Raw genomic sequence first — 14520 nt, forward strand, 5'->3', positions numbered from 1 at the left:
AGGGCTGAGCAGATCTGACGTAACCTCATGCCAAGCAACCCAGTTATCCGCTTGACAGCTTTGGCCAAATCCCTCGAGTTCCCCAACTCCAACTCCAAATCCAACTCGCGACTTCGACCCCACCATTTCCTCTCTTCGCTGCATTCCCATAATGCCGCGAGAAGAGCCTCTTCTGGCTCCACGCCAATCATCTGAACAGTCATTCGTTCGAAATGCTGAGGAGGAAGACGCCTTGTTGACTGGCGAGCGGACTCACCGCGGCGGAAGTCGTCGGGGATGGGACTTCTGGAGAGAGATTGGCCTCTTTTCCTGGGCTCTTATAGCCACCGTTGCTGTTATTATCCTTGCAATTGTCTGTCAGCGAGAGTCAAGCTGGATACAGAGCCACAAGAAAGAAGCATGGGGTCCTGGAGGAAAACCAACCGGCAAACGCAACCTTATCTTCATGGTCTCGGATGGGATGGGCCCAACTAGTCTTACCATGACCCGGAGCTTCAAGCAGCTTACGCAAGGGCTTCCAGCCGACGAGGTCCTTGTGTTGGACAGGCACATTCTTGGTACTTCACGGACAAGGTCCAGCTCGAGTCTGGTCACCGACTCGGCAGCCGGAGCGACGGCATTCTCGTGCGGGTTCAAAAGTTACAACGGCGCCATCTCTGTGCTTCCCGACCACTCACCTTGTGGAACAGTACTTGAGGCCGCATCTTTAGCTGGTTACAAGACTGGGTTGGTGGTGACTACCCGCATCACCGACGCTACACCAGCTTGCTTCGCGTCGCACGCGAACCTTCGACAGTATGAAGACCAGATAGCGGAGCAAGAAATTGGTGAACACCCACTGGGCCGTGTGGTAGACCTCATAATGGGCGGTGGACGGTGCCATTTTTTGCCCAACACAACGGACGGTAGCTGCCGGGGAGATGATCGTGATTTGGTGGCAGTCGCCAAGGAGAAGGGGTTCTCTTACATTGACGACCGGAAAGGTTTTGACAGCCTCAATGGCGGGACGGAAGCAAAGCTACCGCTGCTGGGACTCTTTGCTGAGAAGGACATCCCTTACGAACTGGACCGCCGCACTCAGGATGATGTGTATCCCTCCTTGGAGGAGATGGCCCGGACCGCGCTGAAAATTCTTAGCCATGCTACAGAGAACAGCGATCAAGGATTCTTCCTCATGATTGAAGGGTCCCGCATCGACCACGCAGGCCACGGTAACGACCCAGCTGCGCAAGTCAACGAAGTGCTCGCCTACGACAAGGCCTTTGCTGCGGTCCTCGAGTTCCTCAACGACGACTCCACCCCAGGGGTCCTGGTCGCAACATCCGACCATGAAACTGGAGGACTCGCTGCAGCCCGACAACTACATGACACTTACCCCGAATACCTCTGGCTCCCGGGCGTTCTAGCCAACGTCAGTCACTCCTCGGAATATGCCGCCCAAAAGCTTCAAGACTACCGCCGCCAGAATCCCGACAAGCCCTCTCAGGAGGCCTACACGCGGGACCTCCTCAAGATATCTCTGGGCATCGAAGACGCCTCACAGCAAGAAATAGACGCCCTACTTGATCCCAATAACCCAATCATCCCTAACTATGTCTTCGCCGACATGGTTAGTCGCCGAGCCCAAATCGGCTGGTCCACACACGGTCATTCTGGTATACTATCGCCCTCCCTTACCTAGACTCCCTCATATCATCGGAACTAGCAGCTAATCCCTCAAACAGGTGTCGACGTAAATATCTACGCGTCCTCCACAAGAGACGCCTGGCCGCTACAAGGTAACCACGAAAACACCGAAGTCGGCGCCTTCCTAGCCGACTACCTCGACCTGGACGTCAGCGCCGTCACAAAACGCCTTCAGAACTCTGAGTTTTGGACCGCCGCTGAAAGCATAAGCGTAAGCGAGAGCTTCAACTGGCTGGGCAACCCGCTCGGCGACGACGTCCGCACCGACGGACTCGATACGTATCATGGGGACTTTAAGCGGAAGCGCGGATTCAGCGGTGACGGTGATGAGTGCGCGTGTGGTGGTGTTCATTAGTCTGCATTCGGGTCTTGATAGACCTAAAGACAAGTCGGTATTGAGTTCTTCTTATTTTTGGTTTTCTTTTTTTTCTGGGTTTCTGATAAGATCGTAATGTATGGTGTTATTTATGCAATCGTTAGTACATTCTTACGGGCATTCAAGGACAGGTTACGATTTGTGATTGATTGTTTGGGTTTCAGCTCGGAGATACACTGCGTATTACAGTCAGTCATAGTCTTAGCTATTGAGGGCGTTGGTTTATGTATTCTAAGACCATAGATATAGGTATTTTTGATTGCATGATTCCTTATTTCCTATAAACTTGACAGAGTGGAGAATGAGTGTCATATCCCGGCAAAAATATACAGTGCCAGATTACGAGCAGCTCAATTTGGACTTGCGTCCAGGGTTGGCCGGAAACAGCCATAGAGATTGGGATATTTGACTTTACCCAGGCGTACCGGTGGGATTCGATATGGTAGCAGAGGAACTCTACAGAGGGCTGAGATTAGAGGTCCAACATTACTATTATGTTAGCATGTACTAGATACATTTGCAGACAAGCAAAGTAGTTCCTGAACCACCCCCCTGGAGAACAAAACAGTCAATATGGTTAAAGCGAATTAGGGAGGCCGTTGTAACAAGCAAACGTCAAACCAAACCAACAAAGTGTGGCAAGAATTCAAGAGCGACAACGTTGCAAGAAACGAAGAGGGTATATATTATGGATCTTTGTGGAGTTCAATAAGGGATCATAGGTCCCTTCTCATATATAATAGCAGTACGATTTGACGCAAGCGTTGCGCGATCATGATATAAGTAGGTAGAACATGAGAACATCCGAGTCGAGTCAGTCAAGATTCAATCAATGAATAGACATGAAATTGGGGGCAGTACAAGTCACTGGTATCAAAGTGATAACAGGGCAGGTAAGAGGCGATTGTGCCCAGGTATAGAACATAAGGTACAACATAACAAAGATGATACGGTGCGAATCGTATATTTCAGGTGGCCACGCGCAATTGCTGTTTGTCCAGAGGCCCAGATGGCAAAAGAAGAAATAAATAAATATAGTCCAAGAAGAGGTGAAGAGGTAAGAGAAATTAAAAGGCTTCACATGGTGATGAGGACAACGACAGCGACCAAAACAGCGAAGAAGGAACCCTTGAGGACTCGCTCAGAAGGGGCTGCATTTTCGCCGTCGGTGCTGTCATCGGTACCTTGACTGAAGACGCCTCCTGAAGAACCAGAGCTCGACGAGCCGCCGTTTCCGGTCGAGGATCCGGCGATGTTACCTGTACCTCCCTGGTTCTGAGGAACCGTGGAGTTGGAGATGGAGCCAGTAGAGTTGCCACTGCTGTCGGTTTTGTTAGAACCGAGGTCCATGTTGAGGCCCGTGGCGCCCAGAGAAGCAAGCACGGTATTGTTGTCGGTGATCTCAACGGAGCTTTCCAAGCCCTTGTCGTCCTTGAAGTCGTAAGAGACATCGCCGCTGACCTTGGCGTCAGAAGGAGGGTCATAGCATTCCACGGTGATGTCGCTGTAGTAGGCTGCGTAGTAGCCCTGGTTCTTGATATCCTCGGAGTCCCAATCGATCTCACCTCCAGCCCACTCAATGGTTCCCTGAGCATTGCTGGCTTGACCGGCGGGCCAGAGCGACAACTGCATTCGGGATGGAGTCTGGGGGTACTCGTAGCGGTCGGCAGTCTCATTAAATGTAGATTCCTTGGTAAGAGTTCGAACAACCTCGCCGTCAACCAACCAGTCAATCTTCTCAGGAGTCCAGTCGATCTCGTAAGTGTGCCAATCCGCATAAGTATTCTCACCGTCTACCTTGGATTTGCCGCCGTTATCGTCTAGAGAAGGTCAGTAACATGTTTGGCAAATGTTGAACAAATGAATGTGACTCACAGTCGAGGATGCCTTGGAAGTAATAGTTGGTTTGAACCTCTGTCAGATCGGAGCCAACCCATTCGTAGTCGATTTCGTCCTTGGTATCAGAGAGAAGAATGAAAGCAGTAACAACACCGGCACCGCGACTGCTCTTGATCTTTGCACCAATCTTGCCGTACCAGATGTAGTGGTTGTTCGCGATCAGGGAGCCCGTGCTCTCCTTGGGCATAGTGAGCACAAGGTTTCCGTCTTCGACTTTAAGCTTTCCGCTGTACACCCAGTCGGATTCTGTGGCGTTCCCGAGGTACTCATTGTTCGAGGCGGCGCTGTCCAGGTTCTCCCACTTGTAGCTCTTGCTCTGACAGATAGGCATCGGGGCGCAGGAATCAAGAGAGTACGACATCAGGGGATCGCAACCGCCGAGGCAGTAAGCGCCAGTGCCACATTGTCCGTATACTAGTGCAACATGAGCGGGTGCGGTGCATATGGAGCGGATCCGACCTACCGGAGCAGCAAGGGTATTCCTCGGGACAGTGTTCATCGAGACTGCAGCTGGGCGGCGAGAAGTCGTCTGCGGCGACAGACCTGGCCACCAGGTAGGCGAAGAACAGAGCAGTTTGAAGGCGCAGCATGGCGACGACGCGATGGAGTCAGGATAGGCCGAGAATCATATACAGAGAACAGGGTCTGGAGAAGACGGAGAAAAGATCAGTTTAAAATCGATTCTGACGCAGGGAGCACCCAGAGAAAGTGGTATAACAGTGGGCCTTGATCAAAGTCTTTGTCTGCGATCCACTCAGGGGAACACCCAAGGCTTGGTATTGGAAATGCCGGGCGTGCACGAATGATGACAACAAGACATAGGGTGTGGATTGATTGCAGATGACGGTGAACTGGAGTGAGAGGGGCCACTTACCAAGAAGCATGCGGAAATTGCGTTTCAGATTGGGAGAGTATAGAGTGATTTATACAAGGCGATGGAGTGTAGTAGTATGATCGAGGAGCGCACCAATCAACGAAGGACTGCGGGAAATAGGAGACCTAAATCACCGCTGAGAGAGGGCCAGGATGGGGAAGAGAGGCAATAAGCTCTGTCCCGGTAGCGATCGAATCTCGATTGAAATGGATTATGTGAACGAAAGAAGAAACGACCGGATCGAGGGGGAAAGGACGGGGTGGAAGGGAGAGGGCCGACTATTAAAGGCCGCCGATCTTGGAGAGACACCAGGAGTGGGCTTATCAACGCTTCCGGTCATAAATTACAGACCCTTATCTGCTACAGACAGCAGAGGTATTGAATATACTCAGAGTAAGGGAATTATGCCGAGTCCTGCTACGAAGTATTAGATCGATTTTTCTCATTACTAAAAAGATCTTCAGTATCTGGTCTACAAGAGAGAATTCAGCACTCACGATTGGAGTACTGCAACCGGATGCCGCACCCGACGTTGTGTCTGACAGGCTTGTCTCACTTGAGCGTACTGGCGCGCCAACTGCCAGGCACGACTGGAACTCGTGACCACTGACATGCGTCCAAGGAACTACTCCACGCCGTTTTTCTTGGAAATCGCCACTGCTGCTAAGCATGGAATCATCCGGAAACAAACCATCTTCTACAGATTCGAATCAGATACCACCAGGTATCTTCGAGTACGCGGTCGTACAGAAATATCGCCCCGTCTGGTGGTCTCCGAAAGCAGACTCTGATGCTCAGTCATAAAACCGTCTCGGTATTGGTAATACCGATACCGACTCGACTCAGAGTAGGCTGCCGTCTCCACCTCCAGCAGTGCCCACACTCTAGCGAACTCTAGCCGGCTAATAATATCCGGGCTTAGAGTCTTGGCAAATGTTTAAGGCAAGAACAGCTGGAGGATTCGGAGCTAGCCGATTTGGGTCTGTAGAGCTACCCTAACCTTCAGTCCTTCGCTCTCTTTCCACCTGTGCTGGGAGCGTACCGACAATCGCGGGATGGCTAGCTCCCGTGACCGTCATATCGTGCCAGAACTAATATCCTATCCTCCTATCCTCCCATCCTCCCATCCTCATATTCCCGTTGTAGCGTCCTTGCATCTCGACGCAAGGAATGCCCTTCGACCCTCGCGTGGCATTTGACGTCAACCTCAATTTTGATCGAATTCAATCGGCATTCTCGGTGATTTCAGTCTAGTGGAAGTCTTTCCGCGACCAGATCGGCTTAAGAGGATCAAAGGCTCTAGTGGCTCGAGGTACGTATACAACCCTACAACAAACAGCCGTTTTCGTCAATGGGTCAATATTGTGAATTTTCGTCACTGGAATGATTGAAGTCTTGCCAGAACGGTAGCATGGTGTTTGAATGGAGTTCTCGAAGACGAGTCACGACTGAGACTCTGGTGCATTTATGCAAGGGCCCAAGAAGAGTACGTACTCTGTTCTCCACGGATCATAGATATATAGATATACGGCGTGGATTGACGCGTCAACACGAAAAAAAGCAACGATATCTGTTCGCATTGCGTACAGGCGGCACGGCGCCTGCAGGTACCTACTGGGGCTGTACGAGTACCACATGTCGACGTTTATTGGCGTTTTGACTGAGGCATCGTGTCAACGGCTTGTGCTACCGCCTTTAAGCTTCTGATGCTGGCTGACACTTATGCTGGCTGACGCTCCATAGAGAGCTTGTATAGAGCCTTTCCTACAGAGTGGCCGAAGCGAATGGGACTTTAGGTGATATGTGATCTGGACGTCCGTTGCAATCCCGGGAGGTTGTCGTCTCTGCTAGCAGCATAGACTCGAGTTTTTACTGTATATTCTTCTCGCTTGTACTCGGAGTCGACTACAGAAGACACAGTTACACGACTCGGGTTCATGCCGCTGCCGATGGAATCAAAAATCTCTAACGCTTAAGCCTAAACCAATAAAGACTTTGTTAAACTATAGCTGGAGGTACGTGCATTGTAAAGAATAAGGGACAAATTAAACAGAACAAAACCCTTTTCCACACCAGGGATCGACAGCTAATGTCCTTACGGTTGCCGTACATCCGACATCAAGGGGCATATGAGTCTATTGATTTTGGCAGACGGATATCTCCCTTTCTCCCTCTGTCATCAATCAAGCTCGTGCCATTTCTGGTGTACGACGCACGTTGGCCCGTTAATTTTGCACCGTCGATCAAGCATTGCGCACCCCGTCTTTCTGGTTTTATTTCATTTTATTTTTATTTTATCTTGTTCTCTTATCAATGACGTTTTGATTTTTGTCCCGTCGTTGACGGGCTAAGGTATGCTTCTTCCAAGCGAGTGCTCACTGGGTCATGGACGTGTGACAGACCATATCCTGTGTGTTCACCCGATCAACGGCGTCCAGGCTGGCCCTGCCTGAATTTGCCGGGACGGTAACCGGGATGGTTGGGGCGGAACTTGTCATGCCGACGCATAAGGACACACTTGTCGTCTGTCAAAATGAGCTCCTTTTCGCAAGGATCAGACGAGTAGGTCACCGAAACGCCTCGATAGACGGCCTTCGTCTCTTTCCATCTGTTGACAGTTTCCAAAACCCTACGAGCAATGATCGTGCTCGTGAATATGGCGGTCGCTACAGTAGCGTCAGCATCAGGTTTGGATCCCATCACATGGCTATTGGTTCCTACTCACCGTTGCCATTGTTAAAGACAAAAAGGCGCTCGATATTACCGACGCCAGCAATGCTGCGTATATCCTGTTTCCAAGCTTCAGGAGACAGGACACCGGGAACATTCTTGTAATAGGAGAAAAGCCCCTTTCTAGCAAAAGAGAGACGACGACGCTCTCTAATCGGCTGATTCATCGCACGATGGTCGTCGGTCCAATCGACGATCTCAGCAATCTCAACACGGTAGCCTTTTCCAAGACGTCCAAAGCCAAGTCTGACTACCATTTCCTTGTCAGCTTCACAGAACGCTTCCGCGTGCGAAAGATGCTGAAAGACAATTCGAGCTCTATCGGGAGCTTCAATGCGGATGTCCTGCAAGGGTCCCTCGTGGATACGAGCGGTGATATGAGCAATAGAAGCTTCATTCATCCGTCCCAAGATACGGATAATCCCGGCTTTTTCTTCAGGAAGCACCGGTATTGGAGAAGGAATGAATGTTATAAGATCGTCATTAGATCTACCGTCATCACTATTCTGGCCCTCCTTCGAGCCAGGACAAGAGGTCACCAGAGCCGGTGACATTAACTGCATCATTTCATGAGAAGGGCCGGACGTAATGGAGCCGGCAACCTGAGCCCAGCTATGAGGCTGAAGAGCGGCCGCGGGGGGTGGCGGAAGTCTCTGAAGTGGGCAGCTTTCGAAGTGGGCAGGCTTATTCTGCTCTTTCTGCACTTCATTCATGAGGGCCACAACTGCTTGTTGCTGGATCGGGCCACCAGGAGGAGAATGGTTGGTCATGACTTGATGACCGCCGTTGGCATGTTGCTGGGCGACACGGTTGGCCACTGCTCCATTGGCATCCTGCTACAAGCTTAGGCCAAGCAAATATAGGGCAGCCAGACAAATCTTACCATATTGTCGAAAATGTCGCACTGAGGGATATAGGCCATTGCTTCCTGAACGGCCTGAGAAATCTCCACACTCAGTTTGCCGACCTTGTTTGCGGCGTTGGGCTGGTTATGCTGTCGGAGCTGCCGGCATATCAGCATATCAATGTCATTTTCAATATCTTCAGACCGCTTACATGGTTCTCGACATGTTTGAGGTGCCTCAGTGCCTCGCGCATAGCCACGACTACGGCGGAAGCCATTGTGCTGCTGATTGCGGTCGATTGAATATGGGTATGGGCTGCCAGCGTCCAGGTCGAGATATATCGCCTGGGTAGTGGACATATGAGGTAGGGGACCCTGTCTAAACTGAAAGTAAATCAGCTCCATTACCTCCTGAGTATGGAATGAGTCCATATGGGTATTTACCTCAGAACACAAGCACCTAAAATAACCCGATCTCCAGATTGCGGACAAGGAGTGGTGGAGAATCTAGAGGAGCAATATGAGGTTTCACTGATAAAGATGCTCTTGAACACTCGGAAAGGATATCACACAGGGACAGCTGAGACTGAATAAACTGTTGTTTCGTGAGGCAATATCAAGGAATCCAGATCACACTCCCTTCAGGGACTGAAAGCACGCAAGCCAACTTGCCTAAGAGAATAAGGAGAATACTAAGGGAGGATGATATAGAAGAGAGATGATAAAACAGCAGATTGAATAACGCAGCAAAAGAGACAGAACACTGGGGAGCTTTTCCCAATGAAGAGGGACTGATGAGAGAGGAGAGAGGGGAAGGAAGAAGATGAAGTCTCTAAAAGGAGGAGGATGGGGCGAAGAGGAAGAAGGGAGGCAAAGAAATAATGGTAGGGAGTGAGGGGATTCAGAGGGGCAATTGAGGCCCTGATGTTACTGAGTGAATGGACAATTGAATAAATTGCAATCATTCATCATCTGCTCTCTGCGCTCCACCTTTACGCATGAATTGCTCACTTCCATCCGACTCCCAATGGTACAGCATCCGAGCCTGTTCAAGTTTTCTAGAACTAAGCTGCCCAGCTTTCACTGTCTGTTACTGAAAGGAACAGATCAATCACTCTGCACGGTGAGACTATATGACAGAGGAGGAATATGTCCCTATCGTTGAGATAATGGCCTTACTATTGAGTTCGCAGGGCCGCTGATTGTATCCACACCTGTGTGCCTGCGCTTAAAGAACTGTGAAGCAAGCGTCCAGTTCCCTACACCGCGCAGCAGCTGAGAATATTTCCAGGATGACTTACTGGGCTAACCCACTTGCGCATGACCAGGGAACTTTGCAATCTGTCCAAATGAGACGGATGAATGTATCACCATCCTCTATGGAGCTAAGACATTTGACATTCATTCAGAAGACAGTCGTCATTGATATATCCAACATAATGCCCGAGCGGCCCAGTCGACACAGATACAGCATAAAGCACCAGAGATACTGGTCCTAGAAACTTAGTCTCCACTCACTCAGAAAGCGGCGGAAAGCTCCTGACAAAGCTGCATAGCAATCAGCAAACCCAGTCTAAATCCATCCTTACCAAGTCCAACTTACTGTGCAGGACACTCATATCCAGATGGATTCTTGTGCAAATAAAGCTGATGGTACTCCTCCGCATCCCACCACTGACCAACAGGGATGATTTCCGTCGAAAGAGGCTGCTTATACCACTCCTTGCTCACTTTTTCCGTGACACTTTCTGCGATTTTATGCTGCTCGTCGCCATGCGTAAAGATGGCACTGCGATACTGCGTGCCAACATCCGGACCTTGTCGGTTCTTGGTCGTGGGATCGTGCATGCGGTAGAAGAATTCCAGCAGCGAGCGGTAGCTCACCAATGACGGGTCAAAGGTGATCTTAAGGGCCTCAGCATCTGTAGTCCCACAAAATCAGCCTCCCATTTCACCGTTAGACTCGAAGATTAACTGTTCACTTACGCCCTGTGTCTCCCGTACAAACAGCCCGATAATTCGGCGACGCTGTGTTTCCTCCGCAATATCCAACCTTTGCATCGAGCAAGCCCTTGCCCTGCCCGAATTGCTTGCGGAAGAGATGCTCAACACCCCAAAAACACCCTGCGGCGAGGGTCGCCGTTTGTGTAGACGAGCTTGCCATATTGCGCGATATCGATTCCGTTGTGTGTGAGAGGAACGGGGAAGTGGTGGAGAAGGTGCGGAAAAGTCGTGATAAGACGTTCGTGCCGAGGGTGGGTGCGGCGAATGCCATAAACTTGTTGATAGGAGGCGATATTATTATGCCCTTCTGTTCGCTTTGCTGAGGGGGTTATAGTTCGGACGCGATGAGCAGTAATATGGCAACAGCTTGGTATACGCTCCGTGATATGCCGTCGCCAAAACGTCGCTGTGTTAGCTAAGCTTGGAGCCGGTGGCGTCATCTCATACACGATCGCTATCCCAAGGCTAAATCATTTACATACCCAAATCGCGAAATAATAGTACCCAGCTAATATGGACTCACTTGCGCATTTTGATAGGCTGATACATGTTCATCATATCACTGGGTGAATCATTGGGCCAGCTAAGGGTCCCAGTATTGGTCGGCTCCAAAGCAGCATCTGTTATTGTACACATCTCGAAAATACTATGTCCCATGAAGAAAAGAAAACTCAGCAACGCCGCCCCCCTTTGACCGTATCGCCAAACTGCAAAAAAGGCAAAACAATGAAAATAGTCCATAAATCAATCATGCATCCTGCTTCTTTCTACCACATCAGAAACCGCCAATAGCACTCAGCCGGACATCCCGGCCTGAGAAACTGAAGTCTCTAGGACGAATGTCCCCTCCGAACGTTGTGCGTCTCTGACTAGTGTTCTTCTTTATAGGAAGGCTCCGAGGGCCTAGGACAGCCGGTTTGTTTTCGAGCTCTTTTTCGCCCTTGGCCATCCGCCTGGCTTGCGCGGTGAACATCGTGTTCTCTGGTGGTGAACTACCGTAAGTTGCTGAAGTCGGGCTGCGGCGACGGTGAGCACGAAGCGCAGTCGCAGATGCACTGGTACCGAAGGACCCGATTGAGATACGTCTCATAGCTGTGCTAATTCTTCTCACATCATCCTTGCTAGCCTTCCATTCGCCCTTAGTTTCAGGCTGCGCAGGAATGGGTGAGTAGTTGCCGCTCGGCGTTCTGACCGCAATCCTAGATGGCCGCTCCGTAGATGCTCGATTTAGAAAACTGCTGCCTTCTATGTCACGCAGGGGAGAACTCCGGTCGGAAATGGAGAGAGATACTGTAGGCGGTGCAGGAATTGGAGAGCTGCCAGTCTTTTTAGATAAAAAGCCCGTCTTGAACCTGTTATTCTTCGGAATGCTCAATGGCTGGTCGGAAGGTGTTGGAATCGGCGAGGAGCCACCTGAAGGGCTGAAGTTTCGGGTTGGAACTGGGATGCCACGAGTAATCGGTGAGGCTCTGGGGAGCCCAGGCTCTTGCGGACTGACGCTCCGAGGGATTAGGGTGGCTTCGCGTTTTTGCGGTGTCTTTTGAATTTCAGTCAGGGTACCGTCTTGCTCGTCATCCTTCCATCGAACGCTCCGCTTTGGCGGCTTTGCTGGGACCTTCTTGGGCGAAAAGCTGACGCTTTTCCTCCCTGTGCCCATCTTACGACGGCGAGGAGATCCTCGCGTGGGCGAGGTTGGAGCTGTCGGGTGCAATGCGACCGTTGCGTTCAGGCTCTTTGAGGGAGGAACAATAGCTAAGCTCAATCTCTTCTTTGCCTTGGAGGGGCTATGTTTCGAAGGGCTGAAGGTCGGCATCGGGGGCAGATTGCTGTCCGGTTTGACGACGTTCGAGGTTGCCGTACAGCATGAATCGAGCATTTTGGTCAGACTTCGCTTGCCCATTTCCACGGCTTCTTCCTCGCTCAAATGCATAATACGCTCAATCGATGAAGCTATTTCAAAGTGTGCCTGAAGTAACAGCTGCACTGTAGCAGCATCTCCTGCCTTGTCTTGTTCTGCAACGGCCGAAAGAGCCTCTCGCTCAGTATTCGCCCTCAACAACTCCGCCTCACGCCGAAGGTTAGTAACATCACTTTTATCACTCGTATCGAATTCCTGAAGTTGTTGGACAGCATTCTCAACGGCCGATGTCATACCACGGTCCCATGTACTCTTTGCCAGGCGCTGGTGGTAATGCTGCCTACTTCCTTCCAGCTCTAGCAAGATTCCTTGAGCTGTTTTCCGGACGGCTTGTAGATTCGACAATGGCACCTCGTTCACAGAATTCGCGCAAACATTATCGAAAGCTGCAATCCACGATGACAGTAGGCCGATTCTGCGGCTTACCTGCCTCAATCTAATCATGTTATTTATTCTTTCTTGCCGCTCCGGTAGCGAATGGTCATAGGCGTTCCGTATCCGAGCGAGACCTTCCCGCACAGCAGCATCCTTCTTTTCTGTCTGCTTCTTAAACTTGGCAAAGGCGACCTTTTCGGATTCCCTCTGCTGCGCTTTGAGTTCGTTAATTAATGCCATCTGTTCATCAATCTTCACCAGGAAGTCCTTGACGTGGCGATTAACATTGAATACATTTCGCGTAACCTTGGTCTGGATGTTCTTTGCCCGGTTGGCATAGCGTAAGGTATTCTGGGTTTCGTCGAAATGTTGGCTGGATGGACTGACGCAGACAATCATGACTGTCTTACAGTTGCCTCCGAGCGAAAATTTAAGGAGTCGTGTTAGCTTCGAGTTTCGGTAAGGAACGTGATTCCGTTTGCGTGGATCGCAGAGTGCATTTATGCAGCTACCAAGGGCGAGGAGTGATTTGTTGATGTTGGCACCTTCAAAGAGTCTTTCCCCCCTATTCTTCGTTGCGCTCGCGCGCTCGCTTCCTGCCAAGTCGATGATGCTAAAGGTCGCCATAGTGTGTGGTTCGTTGATATCGGCATTTCTGTCTTTCTGTGCGACATTGATCTGAAGAACCGCATGGGATCGAGAAGAGGTGGCATTCGCCTCGGTTGGGGACATTGTCCGGCAAGCATTACCCTTCATGATCATATCCATCACCTCCTGCACAGACTTCGGGCTATGGCTTGACAATCCGGATACCGATACTGCTTTGTTTGAGTCTTCTCGCAGGGATAGCCCGCCTTTTGCGCCGCCGGGAACAAGAAGATCGCGGATCGTTTCATTGTAGATCTCTAAGAACGAAAGGGACAATTCCGTATGTTTCTCGCTTTTCCTCTCTTCTATACGTTCGAATAATTCCTGCATGGTGAGGAAAATAATACCGGGCTGCTGCGGAGTGCCAGTGATAGTATGTGTCTTTCCACATCCGGTCGCACCATAAGCGAATACGGTGGCATTGTATCCATCAAGGACGCTATCGAGCAGGCTTCGTGTAGTCGCTTCGTATACTTCGCCTTGGGTGGCATTCTGATCGAAAATTCTATCAAAGGCGAAAGTCTGGTCTTTCACGCGTTTTCCGTTGGGAACAACACTTCTGGAGAACTTTTGGACGGGATTGTCTTCTGGGGGATCGAATACTCTTTTGGAACAGTGGTTAGCACGCGACCTGACAGGTAACCAAAACCTTATACTAACAAACACCTGTCGTCAATGACTTTGATGATTGACCTGAGACCCTTTTGATTCAGCTTTGGGGCTGGTGCACCAGCGAGGGAACCGTCTCCGAGGAACAGCGGACCATCTTCACATTTGGTGAGCTGAGCTGCCTCACGAATTGTAAATGGCCTCACTCTGACAGCGACGCTAATAGACGAAGAGTCGCTTGAGGCCCCCATGGCGTCGGATGGTTGTCGAAAAGCTGCCGTAGTTAATGGGTTGTCGTGAATTGAGGGCCGTCCGCCCCGTCCGTATGGCGTGACAGCTAGAGAGCGCGAGGTTTTGAAAACAAAAGGGATAAGAGAGAGTCGTTCGATGAAGAATGTTGACACTAGTGGGCCTTTCCCGAGGACCCCATAACTTACCCCTGTTGAGCTGTGCTGAAATCACGGTGGATGTTTCAAGCCATTCAATTTGTTGACGTTGGCGTTGCCTGGTTGCTCGAGCAACAGGTTGTGGAGAGAGCCGTGACAAGAATGCTGGAA

At 50.5% G+C, this 14520-nt stretch overlaps 5 protein-coding genes across 5 annotated transcripts; 1 reads left to right on the forward strand and 4 right to left on the reverse strand.

Annotated features, from left to right (window-relative positions):
* Positions 1–71: 71 nt before the first annotated feature.
* Positions 72–2329, forward strand: BDW70DRAFT_130981 (alkaline phosphatase). Its single transcript, XM_073735905.1, has 2 exons — positions 72–1655; positions 1725–2329. Exons 1-2 carry the CDS (start codon positions 152–154, stop codon positions 2039–2041), a joined length of 1821 nt encoding a protein of 606 aa, XP_073598771.1. The 5' UTR covers positions 72–151; the 3' UTR covers positions 2042–2329.
* A 205-nt stretch (positions 2330–2534) lies between these two features.
* On the reverse strand, positions 2535–5257 carry utr2 (putative cell wall glucanase (Utr2)). Its single transcript, XM_073735906.1, has 3 exons — positions 4425–5257; positions 3938–4375; positions 2535–3882 (listed from the first exon to the last, which is right to left on the reverse strand). Exons 1-3 carry the CDS (start codon positions 4549–4551, stop codon positions 3140–3142), a joined length of 1308 nt encoding a protein of 435 aa, XP_073598772.1. The 5' UTR covers positions 4552–5257; the 3' UTR covers positions 2535–3139.
* Positions 5258–7259: 2002 nt separating this feature from the next.
* BDW70DRAFT_148327 (uncharacterized protein) lies at positions 7260–8335 on the reverse strand (the record flags this gene model as incomplete). Its single annotated transcript, XM_073738854.1, has 2 exons — positions 7260–7501; positions 7561–8335. The coding sequence occupies 2 exons, from the start codon at positions 8333–8335 to the stop codon at positions 7260–7262; spliced, it is 1017 nt and encodes a 338-aa protein (XP_073598773.1).
* Positions 8336–9286: 951 nt separating this feature from the next.
* On the reverse strand, positions 9287–10809 carry BDW70DRAFT_130990 (peptide-methionine-S-sulfoxide reductase; the record flags this gene model as incomplete). Its single annotated transcript, XM_073735907.1, has 3 exons — positions 10396–10809; positions 10013–10331; positions 9287–9957 (listed from the first exon to the last, which is right to left on the reverse strand). Coding segments are annotated over exons 1-3 (638 nt in total), but the record flags the coding sequence as incomplete, so codon positions are not given.
* A 103-nt stretch (positions 10810–10912) lies between these two features.
* Positions 10913–14390, reverse strand: BDW70DRAFT_130991 (kinesin family protein). Its single transcript, XM_073735908.1, has 2 exons — positions 14015–14390; positions 10913–13958 (listed from the first exon to the last, which is right to left on the reverse strand). The coding sequence occupies exons 1-2, from the start codon at positions 14212–14214 to the stop codon at positions 11189–11191; spliced, it is 2970 nt and encodes a 989-aa protein (XP_073598775.1). The 5' UTR covers positions 14215–14390; the 3' UTR covers positions 10913–11188.
* Positions 14391–14520: the final 130 nt, after the last annotated feature.

The sequence above is a fragment of the Aspergillus foveolatus genome (genome assembly GCF_047715535.1).
Source record: "Aspergillus foveolatus strain CBS 279.81 unplaced genomic scaffold BDW70scaffold_9, whole genome shotgun sequence".
In the NCBI taxonomy this organism is placed as follows: domain Eukaryota; kingdom Fungi; phylum Ascomycota; class Eurotiomycetes; order Eurotiales; family Aspergillaceae; genus Aspergillus; species Aspergillus foveolatus.

Bases quoted from the DNA above. Each gene is read 5' to 3' on its own strand.
- utr2 (XM_073735906.1), bottom strand. From the start codon at position 4,551: ATGCTGCGCCTTCAAACTGCTCTGTTCTTCGCCTACCTGGTGGCCAGG. The intron at 4,376-4,424 runs GTAGGTCGGATC...ATGTTGCACTAG, and splicing joins GGAATACCCTTGCTGCTCCG to TATACGGACAATGTGGCACT. The intron at 3,883-3,937 runs GTGAGTCACATT...GACCTTCTCTAG, and splicing joins CTTCCAAGGCATCCTCGACT to ACGATAACGGCGGCAAATCC.
- BDW70DRAFT_130991 (XM_073735908.1), bottom strand. From the start codon at position 14,214: ATGGGGGCCTCAAGCGACTCTTCGTCTATTAGCGTCGCTGTCAGAGTG. The intron at 13,959-14,014 runs GTTAGTATAAGG...CTGTTCCAAAAG, and splicing joins GTCATTGACGACAGGTGTTT to AGTATTCGATCCCCCAGAAG.
- BDW70DRAFT_130981 (XM_073735905.1), top strand. From the start codon at position 152: ATGCCGCGAGAAGAGCCTCTTCTGGCTCCACGCCAATCATCTGAACAG. The intron at 1,656-1,724 runs GTATACTATCGC...TCCCTCAAACAG, and splicing joins GTCCACACACGGTCATTCTG to GTGTCGACGTAAATATCTAC.